Below are 20,727 nucleotides of genomic sequence, written 5' to 3'. Positions count from 1 at the left end.
GCGAAAATCGAGTTGAGGGCAGGCATTTTTTTTCTTGTATTTTGAATTTTCTAAATTGAATAACTTCGTACTGCGTGCCGCTATCGCTGCCGTTCTTGCTGCACTAGTTCGTCCGTACTTCAGTCTACGCAATCCACGAGTAAAAAATGGGGGGTTGAAGAGTGTTAGAGGGCCCCTTTAACTCTTTTTCGCTTCGTATGCGCCATATTTTTACAGCGACCGTGTCCGAAGTGTTCGTTGTAAAAGTAGGAGGCTTTGAAAAATGTTCGCTATATCTGGACGCAGCTTCAATGGTTAGCATAGGAAAATCGTAAGTGCACCCAAATATGGTCGTTATAACCGATAGATCGTTATATGTGGGATCGTTATAAGTGGGCTCGACTGTACTTGGAGATAAAGAGGAACCCCCCCACCCCACCCCCCCAAGGTACGCCAGTGCGGTAATAGGTGCCTTGCTATTCGAAAACTATTCTTATAGCATTCGATACATACTCGTATTTGATACTGTGTCATCACTGTTCAATTCGTATTCTATCCGATCCTAAAATTCACTATTCGCAGACCCCTAGCAAGCTTACAATTACACATCACCATCTCAACAGTTGCCTCAAACACTGCAACTACAATAGCTGGTAAACGCAACTGAAACAGTGCGAGACAGTCTATCAATAGCATAGAAATTGCACACGGTAGTGATCCATCACAATTTTGATCACATCTCACTGATTGCCATTTCTGGCCAGGCTTGATAAAGTTAACATAAGGATTATTTCTATCGAAATTGTATATCATTTGGTAGCTCAATTCAATCCTGTTATAAATGTCTCACCTGAGTCTGTCCTCGTTGGAACAGGGCCGAGCCATGAAGCGGCTGAAACAAGTCGATCTGACAAGATATATCACGCAGATCTGTCAGGCGGCGGCCATCAAACCTGCAAAGCAAGGCAAGGCAAAGAGAGTCCGAGTTAAGTGACAACGTAAAGGACACTACTCAAACGAGCGACATTTTTTTCCATCAATCAGTCGATTAGTACCCAGCATGAAGATCACTTAAGCTCTGCCTCAGTCTTAATTTTTTTCTTCTCCAGAATTTCTCACGATTTTTTTATCCTAATTGCCATGAATTGATGCTGGCTAGCCAAACTTGCCATTGAAAGGTTTAACAAACACGAGTGTCTCTGTTACTTGCTTGTGTCTGTTTCTTGCACTACCTGCTCAAGTATGCAGTCCTTACAAACTCGCCCAGATTTCAGTGCTTGTAAACACGAGTAAACTTTTATTTATTTTTTTGCTACAGAAAGTCGGCACTAGAGTTAACTGCATGCTACGTCGTCTAAAGTCTCTTAGACATGTTCCACACTTAAATACATAAAAAATTTGTTCAATACAGGAAGACATGCACTGAAATCACAGACACAACAGTACTTTTTGGAACTGAAGCAAGTTCCTTTTTCAATATGCAAGGACTGCAACTGAAACAAGTTCCTTTTTCAATATGCAAGGACTGCAAGTACTGAAAATTTTGGAGCATGAAGTCCCCAAGAACTAATGATATGTTAGCACGACCAATGCAGTGTACTGAATGCGAATGACAGAGGCTGCACTGTTAGAAAAAAGGAAGACAATGATCGGTGGCTGTGGTTGTCGCTTGCACAATGATCGGTGGCTGTGGTTGTCGCTTGCGCTCCCCAGTAGCCAGACCTGCCTTACAAGAAGCCTTCCGCGAAGAAATGTCTCAACCTGCTCGAAGTACAACACACCCATTTTAAGTGGTGGAGTAGCCAGAGTTCCCTTCATGCTCGAACTTTGCAATCAGACACTGCCATCACATTTCACCATGACTGCTCCTGGCCCTTCACAAGCTGCCACAACAACGACAGTCTCCTGTACTGGCGTGTCCTGCCAACATGACCTGCCCGTATTTCGTGGCAATGACGAGCACAACGTCGAGGATTGGATCGTTGAGTGCAACATAGTAAGCGCTTCCAACAAACGAGACGACTTTGACAAGCTCACAAACGTACAGCACGCTCAAAGTACAACAACCCCATTTTAGCATCTCTTCTGAAATCAAAAAAGTGTGCTGCACACTTCTCCATATGACTATACCATTTCTCACTTATATTTGTGTTTGAGCAGAGAAGTTGCGAAGACGTTAAAGCTTACTGTTAGTCTCTCGCTCTAAAACTTTAGCAATCAGCTAGCTGCAGATCAGTGGCACTGTGAATACAGGAGATGTATACTTGCCACCGCAACTCTTTCCAGTCACATTATTACGCAAATTGCTTTTAGTTTTGAACATGGTCGAAAAGTCTTATATCATGCGCAAAAGAAGAGATGCACCTTAGACGATTTCAGTCAGCACACTTCATGTTACAGGCGTTAAACACATGCCATGGATAAACACTTTATTAACACAGAAGCGAGTTCCTGCTTTCTGGCATTTAGAGCAGCCCGCACCTGTCTATAGAGAGAAGCTAAAAAAGCACATCACCTTTGTTCGTTTGTAAGAACCTGCTGCCTAAAGATTTCTTTGACAACAGACGTGAAGGCTTCATTCAACAGGTAGCTCTCGGTTCCCGGAAAGCTTTCTGGAAAAAGAAAATAACCGTGCAAAATGGCTCACACCAGTGCACTTAGCAGCAGTGAAGGACATCCACTAGCCAATTATATTGCATAATTACATCTATACAATGGCCTCAATGCAGTACATTAAGTAGTCATCATCCCATATTTTAAATGTTCCCATATGCATCAGTGCTTAAAAACGTTCAGCTAGATGGCTAGGTATCGGATATTATAAAGGCATATTAAAGGAGCCCTGCAACACTTTTTGAACATGGTCAGAAAATGCTACCGATTGGTACCCGAGGTTGCTGCGAACATGTCAGCCAAGCATTATAGCATGCTGCATGAAATTTACGATTAAATTTTAATGTCAGCCAGAGATCACTTGCTCTCCTCTGGAAAAATGATGCCATATACCCAAAATCAACTGCGTCATATACCCAAAAACACATGGACATTGCCATTTGCTGATTTGAGCATTGTGAGGTGCATGGCCACCGCGGCCGCTGCTATGTGCCGCGACATGCCCGCGCCATGATCTACACCAGCGTGCTCGTGATCACACTGAAAGTGGGCGGCGTGTTAAAAAAAAATCAAGAAATGAGAGTGATCAAGCTCATGACGCACGCTGACGTGTGGATGTAGCTTCTAGCCCCCTTGTCGTATCTCCCATTTATAGCCTTCTGCGCGCTCAATGGGACGAAAGGAGAGAAAAAGCGCTTAGAGCTTGTGACAAATTCCTGTAACTCCGCTCGAACTCGACTGATTCTAAAAAGGTTGGCGGCAGTCGATTCATGACGCCATAAACTCCGATGATGAAATAATTTAGTGATTACTTGAAAAATTGTTGCAGAGCCCTAATAAGGGGGGCCTGCAACACTTTTCAGCCCCTTCTACCACTACTTCAGAAGTAGTCGTTCAAAACGTGCAGACAAATCGAACGGACACTTTACGGTGAATGATCTTCCTACCAAACCCAAACTTCATATGATTCCTCAAGTTCAACGCCTTATTCTAGCATACTACTTTAGTAAATATTCAAACGCACACAGCAAAAGCAGCTTCTTACCAAAACCAGATGTAGCATTCTTCAAGCTCAGAACATGACATCATGCGTTAAAGTGCAGCGCGCACAGGAAACGACGGACGATAGAGTAGAAGCAAACAGGACTAGCGCTGACCCTCAACTGAAATTTTATTGAAAATGAAACAATATTACCATTTGTTAACAGAATATTACGATTTGTTAGCACTAGCACACGTACGCTAAATGCATTATACACAAAAAGAAGCATGAAAGCTCAGGGTTGTCACACAGAAGTCGGACGTCTCCACTTACCCTGGAGCTTCTCAATCACATCATCTTTTACGGCACTCAAGGCCTCATCCCGAGAAACCTGCATAGGAAATTAAAGATGACAGCTCTCCTCCAGATATCTGCAACTCTTGCATCTATCTGCTGGGTTGCCACAAGATAAGTGAAACTAATTAATGACGACACCTGCATACAAGAAATTAGCACCCTGGGATCATCGTAGTCACGATAGTGGCTGCAACCACTGAGTTTCCCAATATGAGCTAGAGGGAACTCTGGTGCCGCAATCGTTCAGCCACCATGGGAATGATGGGTAGTGCACGGATTTACCTAACCTTTGCGCTCGAGGCTTCGAATGCATTAGTGACTTTCTTTGTTGTTGTGCTTTGGCGTTTGTTTCCGATAAAGAATGGATTGTTGTGAACCTCATAAGCCGATTCGAATTGGTGAGCCTAAAAGGTTAAGGTGGTGAAGTGGAACTGCTGAAGGTTTGCTGAACTTCGTATTGCAACAAAGCGGGTGCAGACCACAAGGAGTCATACAGAACCCACAAAATGAAGTTTAGACAAATCCGTGTACTACCATCATTCCCATGCTGGCTGAAGTGCCACGCAATGCAGCTCCCATAGACACTAGTGCCAGATATCCCTCTAGTGCATCATTAGGAAACTACGGCTACAATTATTGCACAGTTTTAAGTGACGCATAAGTGACTGGTCTAAGAGACTGCACAAATAGAATTTTCGATAACAGTGACATAACCAGGGAAGCCCTCTTTAAATAGTAGCACTATGAAACCGTCATACCATAAGTGTAAGAAATGACAAAAAAAAGAAAAACAAGAGTATGAGAATTGTAAACCCGAACAAGAAGAGCCTTACTTTGTCATGGTTGGCATCTGACAGTACGTCCCTCACACGAATTCCAGCCAACCTGCAAGGAAAATAACAAAGGGCAGTACAGTTCAAATTTATCGCTAGCTTCATAATCACAAAGAACGTGGGTCAATGGCAAACTTTCTCAAATTTATGAAAGAGTGGATATTTGGTTTGTCGTTAAATGTGTAAACAGTGCAACATGCACCAGGACATCTGGACTACGTAAGTGGCGTCTCACACTATTCATGCATCATGTTCTATTTGCTGACTCCCTTATGTTAATACACAGCTTTTTACTGCTGAAATTCGCTCGCACTGATATGCTTTGTATCTCTTCTCACTCAAGGTTGTGCCTGCCTCATGAGCTACCAAGCTAAAGAATAAATTTCTTCACATGGCATTGTGGCAACGATGAAGCGCAAGACATGTTCGCATGCGCTAACTCACAGCCTGGCTGCTTCGATGAGTTCCACTGACGGAACAAACAGCTTCTCCACTGTGCGCTTCGGCCGGCCGCACGCACTTTGGAACTCCTTGATCTGGCGAACGATGAGCTGCGTCTCCTTGACGCCGCACCGGACAGCCTTCTGGAAGTCCTGGAGGAGCACGTTGTCCGCCGACGCTTCGAGCATGACTGCAATGTGAAACCCGTCGGACCTATTACATCTACGTTGCATTTGGTATGAGTTTGCAGGAGACCTGAAATGATTAGGAGTAATCCAACAACAGAGGCACTAGGAGTGTTGAGACAACGTTACAAAGAAAATCGTCTCATGACAGAGAAGTCTTGCCGTTGAAGTGTTGTCGCTCCTTCTTCAACCACGCTGGCGATTGTGTCTCTTCTTTTATTTTTGCAAGATTGCCACGCAGGCGTGCATTCCCTGGTTGACCCAGCACACTACAAGCTCAACAGCTTTTGATGTAGCTCACACAACACCAGCCTACGAGCGGCCACATCGACGAACAATCCACCTATAGGACTTTAGAATGCCTACGCTAATTAAAGGCCAACTACTACAATAAACTTTCGAAGTGCATAAAAAGCCCTGCATTGGGTGCCAGAGATGCAGAGGACCCTCCTTGGAAAACTCGAAAGTTCAGAAGGGAGCAGAAGTGTCAAGAAATTTAATTTATTCCAAATGAACTAATATATGTAAATTATACCGCGTGTAATCCCCTGTAAAGGTGGTTTCACTGCAGTGTGGGGTTGCTATACCACCCATCCAGGAGAAATCCACACTGCTGCAAAGCCACACTTCAAGGTTAAATGTGCATATTACTTTCACCTAAATTCAATATTTTTTTTGAAGTTCAAAAGCACGTTATACAGGCTTATATGCACTAAGTACAGTAAATTCTAAAACCACTTTCAAATCTTGCTACTGTTCAACGTTGCTTCCACTTCATTCCAAACCAAAAAAGTGACATTCACACATGCCTCGCTCCTATTCTTAAAAAAATATTGTGCAAGTTAGTTGGGCCATTACAAAAAATGCTAATTTTTCTTTATAATATGTGATATATACCATCCGAAATATTCTATTTGAAATTAGTCAACCAGATCGCTATTCGCTTCGAACCTCAAATTTACCGCAGTAGAACTTCGCTGAGGCGTTTTTCACGGAACCGTTAAAATGAAACGCAAGAGCTGAGAAACGGGAAAAATTAGAAATTAGAGTAGTGATAAGGAGCACACAATTTTATTTCAACCTTTCACTTGAAGAAATTGTGCAGCGTCGCCTGGTGTGTTTTCTCACACCTGATCAGTACAAGGACTCTCTAAAGCAACTGCAGTGCCGTGTGGCTTTCGGCACTGTCACTGCACGCAAATCTTCGCAACAAATCCAGCACTGTCACGGACGATGAAGCTGTTGGCTCAGCAAACAGGTTGACTCCGGGCAACAAAAACTAAACTTGAAGTCCCTACTTTTATTCAAATGGATGAAGTTGAGAGTATGATGGAAACCCGTCTGGCCGGGATGAAACATACTAGTTAAAGGGATCCGGACACCGGCCAAATGATTTAAAAACTAATGTTTGGGGGAGCCGAAACGTCAATACATTCGTTTTTAAATCATTTGGTTTGTGTCCGGATCCCTTTAACTACTACTTTTATTCAATGCACAAAAACCCAATTTTTAGCAACCAAAAACGTCATAGACGCCACGTTTAGATGGAAAATACAGATATCGGAGGTCGTGTTTCTAGTGGGACTTAAGACTGTGTCATAGACGTCGCCCTCACTGCTTCTGGTGGCCAATTCGATTGTCAAGCCACCAAGAGGACCAAGTCAAGCTGTGTGAAAAGTCAACATGGCCACCTAGGCCGGTTCACAATGCATAATGTGGAAGTGGTCCCACAGTTGGGACGTAACAGAGGGGTTCCCAATGCATGGAATACTATGGGAGCTATGCCGGGGCCAGCTGAAAATGGTGTAACAGCCAGGAAAACGCAGCACCCGGGAATGTAATAGCAGGGTTACACTGTATTCGCCAATCTCTATCAAAAACACCACCAGTACTCGTCACTCGCCAGCAGTGACGCATGACGAGGGCGTGACCTAGAATGTGCAGCTACTCCGCAAGACTTCTGAGATAAGGGTGGTCATGAAACAGCTCGGAGGCCGCATACCTGACCTACATCATAGCCACTACACTCGAACCTCGATATAACGAACACAGATATAACGAATTATCGGTTATAACGAAGTAAATAAAAATAGTCCTGTCATTGGATACAGTGTCATGAATGCATGTTTATAACGAATTTTCGGATATAACGAATTTATTTTCGTGTCAGATGTGACTGTTATAATGAGGTTATAGCGTACTACTGGGTGAACAGGGCATCTGTTTAGGAGCTGTTTGAGGACTTCTAAGAAGAAAGCTATATCAATAGCACCCCTCCAGTGCTGCCAAGATTGCTTCACCAGTATACCGTATAAACGCGTGTAAGGGCCGCACTTTTTTGTCAAGAAATGAGGGCCAATTTTCAGGGTGCGGCCCAAACACGCGCCATTTTTTTTTTAAGTAAAAACGCACCAGTTAGCGAATGAAGAGCGTTTATTGCAGTATACGACATTTCTTGCGACATACGTGCTCAATCGTCATCACTCGGCGAGTCCTCACACTTGGAGTCCGAGATGAGATGGTGTGCTGCGAAGCGCCGTCACCCCACAAGCAGTCATCTTCCGTGCCATCCAAGCTGTTAGATATCCCGGCGACTTTAAAACTTCGGGACACAATGTCCGTCGACACCAAGCTCCACGCAGATAGGATCCACCCAAGTACCGTATTTACTCGAATCTAACGCGCACCTTTTTTCCGGAAAAACGAGTCCAAAAATCGCATGCGCGTTAGATTCGAGTACCGAAAAAAAAAAAAAAGAAACTCGGTTATCGTATTGCCATCGACATTTCAAAATGGCCGCCTCCTATGCGCTTTGGCCATTTCTGCCATTTTTTTCAGTTCGTACGTGTGCTGAGGAGATTGTCATCCCGTTCTGCGTTCACATCGATGGCATGGAAGTGCCGACTCCAAATACTCGACAAGTGTACCACGATGCCGCATTTAAAAGAATAGTTATTACATGTGCAGAGAGACGGACGGAAATCGGGCCGCATTGCGGTCGTTCGGATATAGTTCGGAGTTCCCGAAACGTGCGTGCGAGACTGGCGCAAACAGAAGCAGAAGATTTGTTGCAGCAAAGCTTCATGAAAAGGTTTCAGTGGGCCAAAGCAGGGCTGGTTTCCCGAAATCGAAGAGTGTTGACAGCGACAAGGAGTTGTCCGACAGCGATGAGGACTGATCCATTACGCGACTCGTATCGCCGTCGTAGTGGTGACAGTTTTAGCGGCAAGGCCCGCTTTTTTACTTTGTTTTTTACTTTTTTGAAGCTTCAGTTCTTTAAAACCCAAATACTTGTTCTTCTGAATGTGCGAAGTTTGACTCCTACGGACTTTTTTTGTTCTTTTCTCTCACGAAAAATGGGTGCGCGTTACAATCGATGTATAACTTTTTTTTTTTTTGGTCGCGGAAAACGGGTGCGCGTTACAATCGAGGGTGCGGTAGAATCGAGTAAATACGGTACAGTCGCCAAGGCTAGTCCCTTCACACGCAGCATGTCCGTTGTGAGTGCAAGACCATCGTTCCGCACTTCAGTCACATAGCGGAGCAAGTCTTCTTCCAAATCGGGAAACTTGCACTGCTCTCCTCGGAAAGCGCGCTTAGTGCTGTTGGTGTTTCGCAAGGCTTCTTTTTGAGCACACCAACGTCGAACACACTTCTCGTCAACGTCGAATTTTCTGCCGGCGGCACGTTTCCCATGCTCGAGAGCATACTCGATCACCTTCAACTTATAGCCAGCAGTGTAGCTATTCAGGTACTTGCCCATCTTGCCAAAACGTGAACGCCGTGTAGAAAACAAGCTAGCACGAAGGTCATCGAACAGTACAGAAAACTACAGCAAATGGCTGGCTGAACTGCACAAACCGAACAACGCGAACGCCATGCCAATGTTGGTGATGCTAATGCCGATATGGATAGCGCCAATAGCGCGTTTGTATAGAGATTGAGAAGCTAAAGATAAAATCCTGCTTTAACCTTTAGTTGGCGGGTCTATGAATACCAATAAAAAAGTTAAAATTTTTAGCCCACTTCACGAACATCTTAACACGAATAAAATCCAAAAATATATATATATATACTCTGGTGACGATGATGATGGTTGCGTTTCCTTGCGCCATCTATCGACTACGCCTAGAAGCTTACGCGCGCGCGCATTTTGATAAGTATTGGTTGAGGAAAGTGTGGGTGCGGCCCTTACGCCAATTTTTCTTTTTAGAATATGCACTTCAAAAAAACGGGGTGCGGCCCTTACACGGGTGCGGCCCTTACACGCGTTTATACGGTATACCAGTACTCGCTCACAGGGAACTTAGCCAAAGCAATATTCCGTCACAGTTTGCTTTTACAGTCTGAAGTATTCGTACTTTTACAGCCCGAAGTATTGCTCCGTGCAACAACAAGTTGATTTGTCGAGCTACAAGAACAAAAAGAAAAGTCTACTCACCAACCTGGTTATGCTCGGCACCGGCCACGACGAGGTTGAGCGCGCTCTGCGTCATCTGCCGCCGCGTCGGGTTGATCGCCACGTCGCCGTCGATGAGCCCCACGCGGACAGCACCGATGGGGCCGTTCCAAGGCACGTCGGAGAGGGAGAGCGCCGCCGATGCTGCAATTACGCAGCATGAAAAATTACAGTGTAAACACGCAACACTGCACAAACGAACGATGACAACACGGCATGTTCTTTTTGCCATTTGTCCTCGATTATTTGAAATTCATTTTATTAGGTTGTACATAACAAAACAGTGAGCCCTCGATCAATTCCTCTCACTTCGATAGTTACAACAGTGCAAGATATGAAGAAGAAGGGGTGAAGTGAAACACATGATTTAGTGCTGCCTGTTGAGTGAGGTTTCTTTTTGATTGGAACAAGCAAATGAAAAATGGCTCCAACCTCTCTCTTACGCATGCTCGCCAAAACACTGCCATTTGAACTAACCATGAGAACTTAATTTACAGTAAAACCTTGGTGATACGAATCCCCCAGGGTTGCCAAAAATATTCGTATCATCCGAAATTCGTATCACCAGAAAACATGGAAAATTAGTATGCGATAACAGAAAGTTGGCATACGTTTTGATTTAGTTTTTCTCAGGGTCATGAACAGCTCTGAATGATTTCCAGCAATGTTTTTAGACATAAACAATCATACTTGTACTCGTAAATATACGGTTCATGCGCGCGTGCGTAATTAATGAACCAGATGTGCCCCGTGACCACTAGTAGCCCCTTCCTAATCTAACTATGCTTTTCTGCGTGACACCAGAGTACTGCGGCAAAAGTGACAAGCGTTTTGCACACAATAGATAGAGGCCAAGCTCCTTCGCCAAGAACGTCCGCTTCGTCTCTTGGGGTCTTCGTCCACCTTTAATGGGACTTCATGACGGACCCGCACCCCAAGTTTCAGCATTGTTTCATAGAACGTCTGATTGCGGGGACATGGCTTGCATCGATGTGGTAGGCACGTGTTAACACAGTAGAAAGACGCTGCTGCCTCGAACACAGGAACACGCGTCAACACCTCGGAAAAAAACAAAGGCACGACGTCAACGTCACCTGTAAGCTAAACGCCCCGCCCCGCCACGCCACGCCACGCAACGCAACGCCCCGCCACGGTGGTCTAGTGGTTATGGCTCTCGACTGCTGACCCGGAGGTCGCGGGATCAAATCCCGGCCGCGGCGGCTGCATTTTCGATGGAGGCGAAAATGTTTGAGGCCCGTGTACTTAGATTTAGGTGCACGTTAAAGAACCCCAGGTGGTCGAAATTTCCGGAGCCCTCCACTACGGCGTCTCTCATAATCAAATCGTGGTTTTGGGACGTTAAACCCCAGATATTATTATGTAAGCTAAACGCGAAGGCGCCTAAAGGCCTCCAAGATTCCCCGGACTATCTCGGAGGCAACGACACACCGTTGATGGTCGCGCAGCGCGTATGCCCGCGCCTGCCGGGTCTTCCGCGACAGCGCAGGCAGCACCTCTTCGTACCTGTGCGCTGGCGTACATTCGTATCAAACGTCGCGGGGTGCAAATCGCTTCACAACAGCCGTACTCCAATACATTGCAGGCTAATGGGCCTTGGCCGGGACCACAGAAAAATTCGTATCACCCCGAAATTCGTACGAGCCGTGATCGTATCACCGAGGTTTCACTGTATATGAGCAATGTCAGAAACCACATCAAATTACTATAACCAAAACTTGACTGCAGCCTGCCACAGAAAGAGACAATCCAGAAAAATATATCACAGGCGTGATGCATGTTAAAGTGCCATGCGGTTGTCATACATCAAGGAGACGCACTAGACAGTTTTCTCTGCTCAGTCAACCTCACTGCACAGCTCACCTGCGTTGAGGCTCACTATGTCTGGGTCATTGACGCCATCGACGGCAAGTAGGTTGCAAACCAGCTGAAACAAGGACAGCAACATTCAAATTTCATTACGTATACAAGATGTATCCATGAAGTATTCAATTTTTCAACATGTATTCACGAAATTATTCTATGTTTCTATGTTTGCATGTACGAATTGCTGTATTGTTTGCTGTAAGTGCTTTTTGTACGATGCTCTATTGTTCTAAGAGCACTGTATCAGAAAAAAATTTTATTATTATTAGCACCGCTGAAACCTTCATTGCATGCACGAAGATTTCAGTGTCTAGTGAACTATTTATGCAACCCCCCCCATATACCAATGCCCAATAGGTATTTAGGGTAAATAAAAAAAAACAAAAAGGAAACATTGGGGTTTTTAAATGCAATCTGAAACTTCAGAATTGATGAAAAGGACACTACAGTGAAGAACTCTGCATTAATTTTGACCATCTGGGCTTTTTCTTTTCAGCCAATGCCCTATTTGCAATATGTGGGCGTTTTGGCATTCTAGCATTACTACAGACAACAACATTGCTATAAAACACTCTTCACAAGAATGCACTTGGCACCAAAAGAAGAAGGAATAGTTCTGAACATTTGAACAATGTTACAGACATAAGGAGGAGCCAATAATGCACAAAATGAAAATGGCATTACGTGCATCACACAGAACTTGTTTTTAATGCAACAAATGAGTGTGATATCGGTGGAATCATCAAAGCCTGACGTTACTATTATTTTCGTTTTACACCCACATTTTAAATGACAACGTGAAGCTGATGCTTTTCTTGTTCATTGAACATTGATAAACTCTAAATCTCTCAAGTTTTATTCAGGTTGCACTGCGCCAAACAGCAAAAAACCCAAGAACTATCAGGTCACAACACTAACAGCTACAGATAAGAAAGGCCTAAAACGTACCTGTGTCTCATAGAAATAGCCAGCAGGGAATAGTGGCCTCAGAGATCGATCTGCAGTTTGAAATAAAGAAACAAAAGACTACTTCGCAACTACGGTCATGCAGCAAGCTTTAATTAAGTGCTCTGTTTTGGCAAAGAATCTACCTGATGTAAAGAAGATATAGTAAACCAAAGTGTGTGTTTAGCTATTAAACACACAATTAACAAACACAATTTAGCTATTAAACTTGTAAGTAGTAGTCTTTTGTGTATAACAATAATCTGCCTTTAACAGGAGGTCCCGATACAGCCTTTGACTTTCGGACCACCATATGTATACTAAACACTGCAATATTCCTGCATTTGTATTGAGAAAATTCTGATTCTGATTCTGAAAAGATAAATCAAATTGTATGTTTAGCAACCCAAAGAAAAATGTACGCCACGTGAAGGATGTCTTAATGGAGCAAGGCTCCTGATTTGTTTCGATCACTAGGAAGTTTAACTAAACTTTTTTAATATTTATGGGTACAAAATGCACGCAAATATACACAAACTCTTTGGGTTCAAATTGGGCTGGACTGCATGAACGGTAGAACCCCATTGTTCCGTTTCTTAAGAAACCGCAGAAAAAGGATGCACAACTTGAGAAAAACAGAACACCCAATAATCATTTCTTTTCAGGCAGGGAAGCTTTTGCAAGGAAAAAAAAAAAGACAATACTACAAAGCACAACTACTACAAGAACTATTTGTTGTGTTGTTCAGAGGGCATGCAGCTCCATGCTCCGTTTAGGAAGTCCAGATGCACGCACACTAGAAGTGCTGGTAAGATGGGACAGAGGATTACACTGTTTCTTGCAAATATGATGATGCGACATCACAGGCACGGTGACCATATTCAGCTGCGACACTTAGAAGTCAATATGCAGCACTATCACAGTATTTAGATGTGACGACCGGAAAGGGAAATCTAAGAACTGGTAAGCTAGTGCATGTGACCCTATGGGAATTAAATGGGGCTGATGTCTCAGAGCACAAGGGCTGGGAAAACGTTAAAAATAGGAACATATCTATGATTTTTACTGTAGTCAGGTATCATGTAAAGCTTGAGGCATTTGCTTCATAACATACATCACTTCATTTATATATTGGCTGAGGAACTATTGAGTAATCAAGATTACTCGAAAGGTAAAATACTACTGGATGTGAAGAACAGAAACAGTGGATGACACAATCGTGCACTCAAGCTTGAGGTTCTTGCTATGTATTTCACTCATACCTTAAAGGGGCACTAAAGAGAAAAACGATTTTTCTCATATTAGTAAATTACTCTTTCATAATTCCAAAATCAGCACACTTTTGACAGCATCTACTGGGCCCTACGTAGTTCCTAATCAGCAAAAATGAAGTACATTGTCCTCTCAGGTGGCCATAGATTTAACATACAAAGTTTCAAGAAGTTTCGTTAAGCCAATGCCGCCAAAATAGAAGAAAATATCCTTTGAAATCCCCAACGTCACGTGCAAATATCTCGGCACAAAATTTAAAAATGAAACTTTGACCTTGATTCCTCCTCCATTAATAAACCTATAATGGTGAAACTGACATTAGAGTTCTCAGAGTACAATTTATCAATCTAAATCGATTTATTGTTTTAATTCGTTGTCCCTTTAATAGAACGTGTCTTTCATACGCACCGATAACTCTGCTTGTCAAGATTTCTTTTTCTGTGGGACCCAGTTCTCTCCGCAGGAAGTTTGTTGGTATCCGGCCAGCCGCTGCAGCCTTTTGCCGGTAGTCGACCTGGGGAAGAACAGAATTAAAGAGTTGAAGGAGCTTGATTAGAATGAGGGATGACGGCCTAATGGCGCACCAGGAGGACCCTGAAACATCTTTCGTTGGTACAAAGCAACATGATAAAATGAATGTAATGAACACAACGTAAGACATACGACAGCATTGCTTCGTAGGTGACAGAAATGATTGTGATGTACTGAACATGTGCAACTGCTAAACATGAGCCGACATGAGAGAAATTATTACAAAATAAGTTTAAAACAGTTTAAATTATCCCTTTCCTACACTGACATTTGAAGCAATGTTTTCCCCAATGCTTCACAACTTGCTAATAGAGAGCTTTAGCGTGCCTGGTATTCCAGTATGCGCAGCTTTTTGGGCGATACACGGTTATGGAACACCAGTAGCAACATCTTGTGATGCGTCTACCTAGTGGCCTTTTAGGCACGCTTTCATGTTTTGCGGGTGTTCATGACAAAAAGACGTGGTAAAGGTCAACTAACTTGCAGCTATGCTGCTACTGAAAACTTATGTCACCGGTGAAGTAGAACACATTTGGTTATGGCAATAATAGTTCTGTGTTTGCCTGGCTGACCTCTCCGCCATCAACGAAACCGTTCATGTTTACGCCTCTGCTAGTCTGGCAAATGACGACTGCTAAGAAGTCCACAAACACGCTAAAAATCTCTAGCACGTCCTTGTTTATGGAACGAATGTAATCTAACTGTTACGTACCACCAGAGGTAAAAAGGACGCTGACGAGGAGGGTTTGCGTTTGCTGACCACGGTGACCATAACCGACGTGTCGCCAATTTGCGCAACCGCGGAGCCATCAGCAAACTTGGCCAGCTTCCCTGATGACAACTTGAGCGTTTGACTGCAACATTCGAGCAAAATGTTGAGAAAACATGAGCAATGAGTACAACACAATGCCTAGAAACTCGACAGCTCACGCGTTATGTGTAACGTTCAGCCACTGTGCACACAACATTAAAACAACATGGTGTTTCTCAGATGTATTATTTCATTTACGTTGAATACGGTAAACAGAGCATGTAGTTGTTTTTATATGTGCACTCTAAGAATGATTGCACCCTTTGGAGTGGCTTTCTGCCTCGCAAAGACAATCATCATCTGGTTTGCTTGTATTTCTATCAAAAATGCTATGTGATGTTGATAGCATACATACCATTTGAGACTTTGACCTTCTAGACATATGGCATTAAAGCAAGAAAAGCCACGCAGGATGAATTATGCTGTGTGACAGAAATACGCTCCAAATGGTGCAGCTGTTTTTTTTTAGTGAGCCAAAAGGTGAAAAAAAGAATGTCAATGCTTGCAAGTTGTGTTTCGACAGTGGAAAATTGTTCGACGGTCTTATCTACAAGTGAATCACACAAATTATAATTTCTTTAGCATGTCAAAATCACGGTCATACTGGAAAAATTTAATCGCAATAGCTAAAGACACCTAACCGAGGAAATAGCCTCGGCAACTTCTTGGCTAAGAATAGACGGACAGACTTTATTTCGAACTCGCCAGTGACATTAGATTTGAAGTACGTGGGCAAACACACATGGAAAACAGAAAACTGAATGAACAACAAATAATTCAATGTGCGCGTTTGATTGTCTCGTTTAAGAATTGTATTACATAACTGAGTAAATTATTTGTGCATTTGAAATTAATTGCGACGGGTGCAAAAGCCTGCAAGAGCTAAAAAAGAAAAACGCCTAAACAGTCAGGAAAACAAGTGAATAATGGCTCGATGCAAATTGCGTCATCCAAATTCTAAAACAAGTTCAGATCCTGCTAAACTTGACGGCACTGGCGGAATGAAGTTGACTACGCTGCGCTGCGTTAAGCATCCTGTTGGGATGTTACGACTCGATTCAACAATGCATTTATACGCAAGAGTAATGCTGCACGCACGACGTCGTGCGCGCAAACCGGAAAAGGCTGTACGCACGACGCGGCGTAGTAACGCCATCTAGCGCCGGGTGCCAGCGTGACAGTAGAAATACAGCCCGTTAAACCATCCGAACCGATTGGTTCTAGTGGCGCAGCGGCTAACGTGTCGTGCTCGGAACTGCGAGGACGTTGGTTCGAGCCTCGCAGCTGCCCTTGTTTTTTTTTCTTTTTTTTTCTTTCTTTTTTTTGTCGCAGTAGTCTGTTGACAGACTGAGGAGCGCTACGCGGCTCGTGGGTTACGTGCGCCCCAGTGACACGGGCACACCACGGACTCGCCTGCCCCGAAGGGGCAGGCAGTAGCGCGTGACCGTGACCCTGCCAACCGGCCATTGAGCGTTAGCGAAATGGCCGCACTCGCGAAGCGAGGGCGAAGCCACGATTAGGTTTCCGCGCCCGAAGGGCGCAGAGGGCCTTCACTGAGCAACAGGAACCCGCAGGTGCAGCACCGTCGCCGCGTCGTGCGTATAGCAACTTCCGGTGTTTCCTGCACGACGTCGTGCGTATAGCATTACCCTATACGCAATGGGAAATAAAGAATAAGTAGGCGATACGAAATTGCTGCCGCAAGCTTACAATACTCACTAAGGTTTCGGTTTCACGCATCAGTCGTCATGTCGGAAAGCGTACAAAGAAAAGATAACGAGCGACGAAAGTCAGGTTGCGTGACTTGAGTCACATTAATGACACATGGGAATTTTATGGGCTCGTTTCTTTGTCGATACAACCTTAACGAATACCAACAGATAATGTGCTGTTTTAACTACTGTTTTAACAATAATGTACTGTCTCAACTGTACGGTAGTAATTGCGATATAAATGTGAAAAAAGTAAAGTGGACGAAAAGACAACTTGCCGCCGGCAGGGATTGAACCTGCAACCTTCGGATAACGCATTAGTGAAGCCTGCAGTGGCACGCAGCCTGCCGCGCGAACAGCTCTTGTTGCATCGTTAAAAATGAAAGCTGATATCTTGCAACGTTGGTTTAAACACGACTTCTAAAGCGTAATTCCGTGCTGATTAAACACACCAGTTCCAGTGAGTTTCAAATTTACAATTACACTGAGTAGTTCAAAGAAACCACTGCATACTTTCGGAAGCACCTGCGCAGGTTCAGCCGAGCGACTCTGCATACTGACATCAGGTCACATATCAGTGCACGTAATTATGCGGCCGCAATGACGAAGAACGCACGGCTTACCTAACGTGTTACTGTAATCTGAGCTCACAAGAGCGAGCGCGATCACAGCGAAGTTTCGTGCAGAGCTCGCAGTTGCGGCTACTCACTCGTTAGATAGTAGCACCTCGCTGTGATGGTCGCCCAGTGTGGCCGCTCCGTGCGCGTGCCTCGCATTGCTGAGCCTGTAGATGACGCAGGGTCGCCTTCTGCCGCCGTAGGCCAAGACGCACCCAACTCGAGACCGACATAGGCGCTGCGAGATGGATTTGACGCACGCCACGGGCACCTCCATGCTCGCTTCAAGCGGCGTTCCTGGGCGCCGCCATGTGCGCCGAAGCTCGCATCAGGCCTGATCACCATCACCGAAAGTTTGATGTTCACTTTTAAAGCGTGGCGCTGTGCGTCAATCATATAATGTGTTCAAACGCATGTTTGTATCTAATTCACTTTAAATTATTCTGAAGTTTTTAGAGCGCAGTAATTGAAACTATTATTAACTTAGTTCTCTAACAAAAAAGAAAAGATACGGGTAGTTTGGTAAAAGCAGGCGCCATGTTTAGTGGGACTATCACTGTGTTTCCGCTGGGCAGTAAATGCTGGAATGTTGCCGTTGCGAGCGTCACTAGTTGCGCCGATCTCCTAGTATTAACGCGGTAGCGTTAGAGAGCTCGTGTCGCAGAAATTCCGCTGTCGGCGTCGGCACCGTTGGTTGTGAGCGGAAAATCATCCGTGAGCGAAAAATCGAGAAAGTAGCAAATAAAATAAACGATAAAATCTTCGGCCCCAATGAGGATCGAACCCGGGCCGTTCGCGTGGCAAGCAGGTGTCTTACCACAAAGCCACGATGTTGCTTGCAGCTGCTTCGGACAAAAACACTACATAAATGTCATGTAGTGAAAGGAGTCTCGACGCATTTTGTTCGGCAGGTGTCACGACGAAAACGAGCCCATACGGTAGGCGCATTCGCGAGGCAATCAAACTACGTCGAAAAACGCCGGGATAGTGCAGCCATCGCCGCTAAATACACACACGAACTTTCAAACAGCTCTAAAAATGGACAACTATGTCCATCTAGAGGAAAACATATCAAGCCAACGCAGCAAACGCTAGATAATGTGCTGCCATCTGTGAGGCATTGTGAGAAATATGTCTCGACTTTTCATTGCATCCGAGAGGGCCGGCGCGCGGCGTATATCTTGGAGGCCATGCGACTCTTGCTTTAGATCGAAAGCAAGGAGGTTAAAAAAATTGCTGGAGTGGCGATTATTGCGCAATAGTGAAGCCGTGCCCACCAAAAGATGGCGGCTGCATCCGCCATCTTTCTAGGGGCACGATAAACCATCAGCGTTTGGCGAAGGAAAGCGAACGTTTTCCACGCACGCCAGAGAAGTTTAATTATGGTAACTTTTATGGGTCAGATACTGCTGTAAGTGTGTCTTTGTGTTACTAGTTTTCGTAAGTAAGCTTCAAAGTCATGGCAAATTTTATTGGACATCAATCGTCAATACTGCACTCGACGGGTTACTTTTGTCGGCAACAAGGATCTTTTATTTTATAATTGACGTAGCATTTACAATAACAGATCAAAGCCATTTGATCTCTAAGTAGGCACCACCAGAAAAGAGCATGTTTGCGAACTCTTTGGTGGGCAAAAGCTGGCTTCACTTTCAATGGCAAGGCGTTTCGAGAGCTTCCACTCCAGAATTTTGTTTTAAACCTCCTTGATCGAAAGCCTGTAAAATTCGCGCGCGCGCGTGCGTGTGTGTGTGTAACAATACACATTAATAAGTATGCACTTAGTGGTTGAAGTGCGCACTAGGGGCCGGATTTCGCTATCGCGTTCAACTCTTAAAGGCGAAGCTTAAGGGTCCCCCAATTTTTTTTATGTCACTCTGATCAGGCTTGGGCAGTGCCAGTCCCAGCACAGCAAGTAAAAAAGTTAGCGCAGCTTGCTCCAGCTCCAGCTCCAGCTCCAGTCGCTCCAGCTGGATCCCAGCAGAGCTGGTGGGCACCTAGCTGGTTCTGGCTTGGCTAGACTTTTACCCTCTCACTCTTATTGCTATCTTCTTTTGTGTCTGCTTATTCCGCTTTTTATATATCTCTTTCTCTCTCGCTCTGTAGTTCTATCCTTCTTTTCTCCCTTCAATCCCTTTCTTTCTACTTTTTTCTATTTTTCTTTACATCTCTTCCCCTCCCTCCCTCTCTATCTGTCTCTGTAGTCGTTCTCTCGCCTTCTATCTTTCTCTCGCTTTCTTCCCCTTCTATCTATTTCTCTCTATCTCTGTGTACTCGTTCTCATCACTTTTTCCATCATCCTCACTATCACTTCCCTTTCCCACGCCTATACTATACAAGGCTATGCTATGCTCTTTTAGCGTGCCTGGACAGCCGAGTGTTGACGACGCTTAGCTTCGGATCGTGGGTACGCGGGTTCGAGTCTTGCCTCACCGAGGAACTTTTTCACCAAGAATTTCTCTCCGTCTCTCTTTCTTTATCTCTCTCTGTACTCGTTCTCTCGCCCATCAGAGTTATTGCATCCCACGCCGGACTAATTGGGCCACGCGTTCTGGGTCGAGTAAAGCAGAATATGAAGGCGAGGACGGAGGTGAAGGAGAGGATGAAGAGAGAGCGCGCGGGTTCATGATGATGATAGTTTCCTTTCTACGACACACGGCAAACATCGAGCGTAACAGTTTTGCCGGGTGTGTTCAGATAAGAACGTCGGTGCACGTCCGCGGACCCCGCTTAATTTCGCTGAAAAAAAAAAATACATATTTTGCTGTTCAAGTCCCCAGGGCCACGAAACCATTCTTAGTTTTGCGAAACAAAAATTGTGTCTTAGTGAAAAAAAATTCAGAAGTCTCCACTCAGCAGAACCGCTTTTTGCGAACTGTGCGAATTGGGGATTTTGACGAGGTTCTACGAGATAACTATTGTAGCTGTGGCTCTCAAACTTTTTCTTGGCATACTATGAGTGACGTGTGTTTACAAGATATTGTTATCTTTCAGTTTGTTGGCCATAATTTATGAAAAAAAAATCGCAAATACGGCACATTGCTCAATAATGCTCTAGTTTCAGATTTTTTTGCTTCGCGTCTATAATACTCAGAATTTTCAAAAA

The 20,727-nt window shown here is 44.4% G+C and overlaps 1 protein-coding gene across 1 annotated transcript in view; it reads right to left on the bottom strand.

Annotated features, from left to right (window-relative positions):
• The window catches only part of LOC119374444 (polyribonucleotide nucleotidyltransferase 1, mitochondrial), a 47,573-nt gene extending 29,622 nt beyond the window's left edge, over nt 1-17,951 (bottom strand). The window contains exons 1-11 of the mRNA XM_037644541.2: nt 17,714-17,951; nt 15,194-15,335; nt 14,359-14,464; nt 12,682-12,731; nt 11,731-11,794; nt 9,832-9,993; nt 5,209-5,395; nt 4,765-4,816; nt 3,908-3,965; nt 2,495-2,591; nt 830-932 (exon numbers count right to left, since the gene is read on the bottom strand). Coding sequence (XP_037500469.1) covers nt 830-932; nt 2,495-2,591; nt 3,908-3,965; nt 4,765-4,816; nt 5,209-5,395; nt 9,832-9,993; nt 11,731-11,794; nt 12,682-12,731; nt 14,359-14,464; nt 15,194-15,335; nt 17,714-17,898 — 1,206 coding nt within the window. The 5' untranslated portion in view covers nt 17,899-17,951. The remainder of the gene's footprint in view (nt 1-829; nt 933-2,494; nt 2,592-3,907; nt 3,966-4,764; nt 4,817-5,208; nt 5,396-9,831; nt 9,994-11,730; nt 11,795-12,681; nt 12,732-14,358; nt 14,465-15,193; nt 15,336-17,713) is intronic.
• Nucleotides 17,952-20,727: the final 2,776 nt, after the last annotated feature.

Source organism: Rhipicephalus sanguineus, chromosome 11, assembly GCF_013339695.2.
Source record: "Rhipicephalus sanguineus isolate Rsan-2018 chromosome 11, BIME_Rsan_1.4, whole genome shotgun sequence".
Taxonomy (NCBI): Eukaryota; Metazoa; Arthropoda; class Arachnida; order Ixodida; family Ixodidae; genus Rhipicephalus; species Rhipicephalus sanguineus.
The sequence above is the reverse complement of the archived record's forward strand: the minus strand, read 5'-3'. Positions and strand labels throughout refer to the sequence as shown.